The sequence below is a fragment of the Leuciscus leuciscus genome, assembly GCF_965113295.1.
Source record: "Leuciscus leuciscus genome assembly, chromosome: 1".
NCBI classification, from domain to species: Eukaryota; Metazoa; Chordata; class Actinopteri; order Cypriniformes; family Leuciscidae; genus Leuciscus; species Leuciscus leuciscus.
This window is the reverse complement of record NC_138725.1, coordinates 40,961,885-40,969,541: the sequence shown is the minus strand read 5'-3', so window position 1 is coordinate 40,969,541 and position 7,657 is coordinate 40,961,885. Positions and strand designations below refer to the sequence as shown.

At 37.3% G+C, this 7,657-nt stretch overlaps 1 protein-coding gene across 1 annotated transcript; it reads left to right on the top strand.

The window, feature by feature from the left end:
• Positions 1–3,017: 3,017 nt before the first annotated feature.
• Positions 3,018–7,309, top strand: ptger1b (prostaglandin E receptor 1b (subtype EP1)). The gene is made up of 3 exons (XM_082181877.1): positions 3,018–3,384; positions 4,506–5,383; positions 5,687–7,309. The coding sequence occupies exons 2-3, from the start codon at positions 4,550–4,552 to the stop codon at positions 5,954–5,956; spliced, it is 1,104 nt and encodes a 367-aa protein (XP_082038003.1). The 5' UTR covers positions 3,018–3,384; positions 4,506–4,549; the 3' UTR covers positions 5,957–7,309.
• Positions 7,310–7,657: the final 348 nt, after the last annotated feature.

The window sequence follows — 7,657 nt, the reverse complement described above, 5'->3', positions numbered from 1 at the left end:
ACAGTTGCTTTCAGATGTGGACAGTAATGAAGTAAATTTACTTGAGTACGTACTTAAGTACACTTTTTGAATAACTGTACTTTACTTGAGTATACATTTTTCTGGAAATTTGTGACTTTAATTTCACTGCATTTGAAAGACAAATATCGCACTTTTTACTTTTTTTTCTCCTCAGGAAAATGTGGACTAAACCGCTCAATTCATAAGAATAAGTTTTACGATAAGGTAAAAAAATAAAAAAAGGTGTACCTTATGAAACGGTACATCCCCAGCGACAGCTTTTATACAGTTTTTGTTATAGAAAATGTAAAAGTCTAGTTTACTTTTAAAATGTTTTCTGCAATTTCCGAATTATGCTTCCCTTTAATATCTGTCTATTTCCTCTCATAAGACAAATGGATGAGCGAAATATCCCCTGTGGTGTATTTTGTGGGCCTAAAAGCCAATGAAATCATGATAGCTGCTAAAGAACATTTGTCTCTGTCAGAGATTCCTCACTGGAGACCAATGAAGTCATTAGTCACTGCAGTACTTAGTCCATTTACAGCTTTTAGCAAAAATGGAAGAAAAAAACCCCTGAAGATGTGGTATATTGGTTAAAGCCCAGGGCTGGTACTCAGAAGATTGCTGGTTCAATCTCCACAGTCACCACTGTGCAAAACACGTCACCTCAGGCTGCTCTAGAGTGTTTGCTCTGTAATAAATGTTGTGACACTTGCTTTGGACGGAAGTGTCTGCTAAATGTCCTTGTATGTGTGAAACATGTAATAGACCATGCCTGAATAGCTTTAGGTTCCAAAGTACTGAATTGTAGCACATTTATCCAAGCCCTGTTCATCTGCTTTTATTTCCCCTCCAGATTTATAGATTTCACACACATAATGACCAGAGGAAAGTGCTTGGGTGATGGCCTGCAGTTTTGTGGTATGAATATGTGGTCCAGTTAATCAGGACAACGAAAGCCTCAGCAAATGCCTGATGTCAGCAAACTAGAAAGATGTTTAGGAATTTAAGTCAAAGTAAAGGATCAAATGCAAGTTAGTGTTTCAATTAAATGCAAACTTAAATACATGTGCAAGTTCTAAACCCAGATGATTGTTTTATTGCTCAGAAGTTGCTCTTTCATAGCTTAGGAGTTCTCAGTTATGTTTACATAAAATATCAATAAGTAAGCACAGTTTAAGAACACCCTGAAACACCTCGATTGAGTTTTCTTCCAGGAACAAAGGGCATAAAATATATGTTTTTTCTCTCTGTTTGTTTTAGGATTGTTTTGTAATCTTCTGTTGTTTTAAGAGAACATTAGACCTATATTGTTATCTCAACCAAATCTTTGCAGTTCTCATTCCGGAAAGCCTGCAGGAATGGTGGGAAATCAAATTCTGGTGGATGTTCCATTATCACAGACCAAGGTGATCCTGCAATCTTTTCCATGAGACCACAATTGCCTATGGTGAAAAAACAATTGCTTGATGTGCGCCAGATGACTTGGAACTCATGTTTAGATCTTAGAGAAATAACATGTTGATCTGGTGAAAGACATTTTTTGCATGCATTTTAAATTTTGAAACCACCTCTCTGGGTCATGTTCTTTATAAACACGGGCTATAGTTCATGTCCATCAAACACAACCCTGATGGAAGCAACACAATGTGGAAATTGGTGTATGCATATTAATTTCTTGCATTTTATACCCAAGCTGTTTTGCATTGTGCAGGTTTATTTTTATAGAAAAGTATTCAACATTGACATCATTTGATTATTTCTTTCTCTGAACTTTTAAAAGAGATGACGCAAAAGCGACCAACCCTTTCAGTCGCGACGGGATGGTATTTGCTGTGCTTTTCCATTTAGTGCCAAATTAGGTTGGTTGGGAAAAAAGGTCAGTCCCAGGAGAAAAATTAAAGGTCTGTTGTTAGGTTCACTTGATTGCCCTGTTCCAGTTATGGCCAACTGCAGTAATCTTCAAGAATTAGGAACTTTTTGGCTTTATATGTGCAAGAAGTTTTGTATACATCCTTTGTTTTGTTTTTTAAATCTGCAAGGAATAGCTCTTTTATGGTAAAAATTGTACCTCTAACATTTATTCATCTACTCCTCCCCTCAGGGTCTTTAAGTGGAACCAGTGGGGCCAGATTCATGTAAATCTACTTACAGAAGAAATTTAAGATAAATTCCAAGAAGTTCATGAGAATCAAGGAAAACATCTTTGAGCGCTGCTTTCTGGAAGGACCTTTGTTCAGTAATCAAGGTGCTCTTTGGTTGGGTTTCAATTGTATTTATAGGGATTTAAAAGCCTTTATTCAAACCTCGGCTCATCTAGAAACATTAAAAAAATAATTTACTATGACTTCAGACATTTTAAGAATAATGAACAATCTCAAGAAAAAAAAAGAGCATTCTTAAAGAAGAACTTTGGGGATGCAATAATTTGTATTCTAATAAGAATGTTTTGTGAATCTGGTCTCATATTCCAGACCTGTCAGATCTAAGACTCTTTGGGAAACGCTCATTTAATTGGAAATATTGGACTGTCATTATTATCTGACAGGAGGTCAGACTTTGATCCAGTTCATGAATAACTAAAATACTGTTAAAATCTGCTTTTCATATTTTATCTCTGTCACCTTGAATGAGGTTGGAAATCAAGCACCGAGACCGAAATTATAATGAGTAGCCTAAATGAGATGCTATTGATTTAACATTTTAACTCTATTTATTCATTTAACTCTATATTTTCAACTGACAGGTCCATGGCGCCCTGTCCATAGTGTCTCAAAACCTTGTGAACTGCCTACCTAGACAGCGTAATGATGTCCAACACTACCGCAAGGCGCCAATGGTGCCTAAAAAGTAGTGTGCTGCCTTCCTAAAAAGAATATGGTTATCAACTAATATTTGATGCGTAAACATACTGTACACGCTCATTATGCTTAAAAATGTTCCCACAAAAATCGTGAGACACAGTGACGCTTCATTATTTAAGGTGCGCAGCAGAGAGTCTCGCGCACTGAGCGCTATAAATACAGCAGCGCGCGCGGGTTACGCCACACATCGCGCGGATCTCTGCGTGTTTCAGTCTACTTTACATTCACTTACATTGGACTTTTCTCAGACTATAGATACTACAATACTATTAATACCACTGAATATGTTTATTAAGACTACAAAGACACTTTTACTCGTACTGGAATACGTTTTTTTCCTCTCAAGTATTACAGACTCTCCAAACTAAATGGATGATGGGATCCTGATATCGCCTTTCGATTCTCAAGGACTGTTTCAAGGACTGTTTGTTGAATTTTTCCGCCTGTGTTGTTAAATGTTATAAGATGTTCAGGTGGAGTGATGCTGCTTTGGATAATCTGAAAAGCGTCTCAAATGGTAAATATTTCTCTCCTTTTTCTCCTTTTAAATTAAAATAAGCATAGAGACAAGCATTGATATATAATATTGATATTTAAACATATCTATATTAATCTACCTGGTCTGACCCTTTTAAATACTATGGTGTGATGTAATCAGTTTAATTTAGACATTAAATAGCCTACTATTTTTGATAACTGTTCATTGGTTTAGACTACTTGAAGCACATTTTTACTTTGCCTGACCATTTTTTTTTTACAGTGTTAAATATTACTTCTATTTTTGCTATCACTGTATCTCCAAACAATTATTTAGCTGTCGTTACTGGAAATTATAGTGGTGAATGGTCAGAAGTGTTGAAATTTGTACTGCACTTTGCTTTCTCGTGTACCCTAAAGAGGAAATTGTGAAAAACAATCTTCCTATTCACTAAAGTTTTCTAAAAGGTGTGTCAGTGTATAATTTCAGACCTCTGGACATAACTTCCCTCAATTTAAGTTTGTGTGTAAATAAGAAGAAGAAAAAAAAACACAGCATAAACAGGAAGGCATATAATCACTTGCTTGTTAAATGATTAAATTGTTCCAAATAGCTGAGTTTTGTGGCCAAAATCAACAGTACATCACTATTTTTACATCTTTGTTTGCTGCGTGTCTGCTAATGAAGCTACTTTATTTGGTAACACTTTATTTTACAGTGTCCTTGTTACATATGTTACATGTATACTTGCCATAGTAATAACAGTATATTATGCAGAATTGCATGCAGAATTAACCCTCAACCAAAACCTAATCCTGCCCTAACCCCATAGTAAGTACATGTTGGAAATTACTATTACTCAGTATTTAAATATATAATTACACTGTAACAATGACACCTTAAAATAAAGTGAAACCCTTTATTTTAAGGTGACGTAGATACATTTTACTTACTCAAATAAGTGCTGAGTAATATTAATAAAATTGTACTTTCGGTACAGTTATGGTTTGGTTTAGGGTTAGTTTCTTGTAATTCTGCATAATTTACTGTTATTTCTATAGTAACATGTAGTAACATACATCAACCTAAAATAAAGTGTTACCAAGCTTGTTTGCATCTAATAAACTCAGCTTTACACTTCTTTCCTCTTTTCTCTTTAGCTATGTGTCTCTAAGGTCAGTGGTGCTCGTCCCATACCCTGGAGATGTTAGACATCAAACACTGCAACAGTTCAGACGTGCTCAGCAATCAGACCCATCAGATGTCTGTGGTGGAACCGCTGCGCTGCAAGGAAAGCTCCACAACCAGCCCCACGGCAGCGGGCCTGTCGATGACACTGGGCATTGTGTCCAACATCATAGCTCTAATCATCCTGGCTAAAGCATACGCTCGTCTGCGGAAGCGCTCAAAAGCCACGTTCCTGCTGTTTGCCAGTTGTCTGGTGGCAACGGACCTTGCCGGTCATGTTATTCCAGGTGCCCTGGTTCTACACCTCTACACTGCCGGGGGACTTTGTAACCATGATGCCACCTGCCATTTCCTGGGTGGCAGCATGGTGTTCTTCGGCCTGTGCCCGCTGTTTTTCGGGTGTGGCATGGCGGTCGAGCGGTGCATGGGTGTGACACGGCCTCTCCTGCATGCCCGCGTGGTTTGCACTGCACGCACTAAGGTGGTGCTGGTGATGATATGGTTTTTGGCTTTAACAGTAGCACTGCTGCCCTTCTTTCAGCTGGGCTCATATACCTACCAGTACCCATGGACCTGGTGCTTCATTAAAGTGTCACACAATGAAAGCATCGCAGACGAAACACCCCCGACTCTCACAGACGTGATGTTTGTGCTGCTCTTTTCTGGACTGGGACTGGCCTCGCTGGCCGTGGCACTGATTTGTAACACCATCAGCGTGATGACACTGGTGATCGCCCGTCTCCGCAGGAAGAAGTGCCAGCGCAGATCAGCTAAATCGCATGACATTGAGATGGTGACACAGCTGGTGGGCATTATGGTCACTTCTTGCATCTGCTGGAGCCCTCTGCTGGTGAGTGTGACCATTACAACTTATCAGGGCAAAGTAAAGAGATGTGATCTATCTATCTATCTATCTATCTATCTATCTATCTATCTATCTATCTATCTATCTATCTATCTATCTATCTATCTATCTATCTATCTGTTCCATCTGTCTGTCTGTCTGTCTGTCTGTATATCTACTGTTCTATCTATCTACCTCTGAGCAATGCAGTTGTCCTCTAGGATGTTTGATCTGGATTATTTTTTGCTGTCATATAGCATGACTTTATATTGCTTTGTCTACAACTAACTTCCTCTGTTTTTTTGACAGATCTTCGGTCTGATGTCAGTCATCCGCTCGTACAGATGCTCTATGGGGGCTGATCTGGAAACCTACAGGACTTTAATGGTAATGGGAGTGCGCCTGGCCTCCTGGAACCAGATTCTGGACCCTTGGGTTTATATTCTTCTACGCCGGGCCGTCCTCAGAAAGATCTACCGCTTAACCACCGGCCGCAGTGACCTTAGGGGGAGCACATTCCGGCGGTGGGAGATCAGCTCCTTCCAGAACTCAGTGAAGAACACAATTAATATGAACTGATGGAGGGATTCCAGAAGAGTGTGAGTTCTACCACATGGAAAAAAATTGGAAATGTTCGAACCAAATCGCTGCAGTGCAGCGTAACTGAAAGCAGATGTAAGATCCTACTGTATTGCTTGAATGATGGATGAAGGAGCAGCATACTGGAAGTTGTAATGTGATGCTCTGGAATAACCACAGACACTTCAGTAAGCTTTGTAATTGAGCACAGTGGGGTTCTTGAAGTAAAAATCCCATTCATTTTCTCCTAAGGAAATGGACATTAACAACAATATAGCCAATACATCTTTCAAGACAGACTTACCATGAGCTCTGAGGTTGTTTTTGTAGAAGACACAAGTCTGCGATTTCAATAAAAAAGCACATTTAATTGACAAATTTTGGGTTTTAATGCACAGATCATCATCAGTGACTTATTGTCATTGCCAATCATTTCATATTACCATTATTATTTATTATTTGTTTACATCATTCAAAATGCTTCATGTGATGAGTAATCCCTCATAAAAGAATAGTCTTGTACCTTTTTTTTTTTTTTTTTTTTGCTTCAGTTCAAAGTTTGTTGTGTTGATTGAAATTTCTAGAAGGCCTATGGAGAAAATAAGTGGGAAAAATATTTCTGGAACCAAGGGTGTGAAAAAGTAGGTGGTCACTGGTCACTTTTGCGATCTATAGAATGTGAAGACTGCAAACATGCCCTCCTCAAGTCACCTGCATTATTTGACCATTTCAATTGTAAATGAAGGATTGTTATAATCATAGAGCCCAATGAGTCAATTAAACTTTTGAAATGTTAAGTTATAAAGATGACAAATATCTACTGTAAAAAAAAGAAAAAAAAAGAAAAAAGAACACTTAGTTCCCATGTAAAACTACAAGGGAAAAGAAATATAAAAAGGGGAAATGATGCAGGGGATTCAGAAGACAAGAGCAAAGGAAAATAAGTGTTGGTCCTGGGTTTTAATAGTATGCTAGTTTGCAATTGTTACTTTCAGGACAAACAAGCACCATCTCTTGTGGTGAATCATTATTATATGATAATAGTGACTTCACCAAAATGTTTTTGAACATGAAGGTTTTTATTTATTTTTTTCAGAGCTATTGCACAGGATTTCGTATTGTCCATTGCACTTCATTATTTCTATTTCATACAATATATAAAAGTAAAATAATGAAAAATACTGTAAGTATCACTACAGCCTAAAAGTTGAACTTTTACATGTGCATGGCCGTTTCAGTTTTCTTGTAGACCTATCTGTATATTTGTGTCTTGCCCTATATTTGTGATCTTGAAAAGCTAGTCTATAAAAGCTGTTGAATATTATTTTGACCAATAAAGGTTCACTTCTGGAAGAGTTCTTTCTGTCTCTATGTATGTTGCACTTCCAATTCTACTACTCTGTATAAAAATTATATGAATAAGTTATGACAACATAGGCTACTGTATAATTTCACATTGCAATTTTCAACTTTTTTATAAGTTATACAAGATTCAACTCATTTTTTCAAGTCAGTTTAATGTAATTTAAGTTGAAATGACTTAAACATCCAAGTTAATTGTACTTAACAATTTAAGGCAGCAACTTTTTTTTTTTTTTTTTTACAGTTAAGTAACTTTCAAAACCATTTGAACCAAAGAAAGGAAGAAAGAAAAAGATTCAATGTGTGATTTTGAAGTCGCTAGTCTGAATGACAAAACCA

Bases quoted from the DNA above. Each gene is read 5' to 3' on its own strand.
- ptger1b (XM_082181877.1), top strand. From the start codon at position 4,550: ATGTTAGACATCAAACACTGCAACAGTTCAGACGTGCTCAGCAATCAG. The intron at 5,384-5,686 runs GTGAGTGTGACC...TTTTTTTGACAG, and splicing joins TCTGCTGGAGCCCTCTGCTG to ATCTTCGGTCTGATGTCAGT.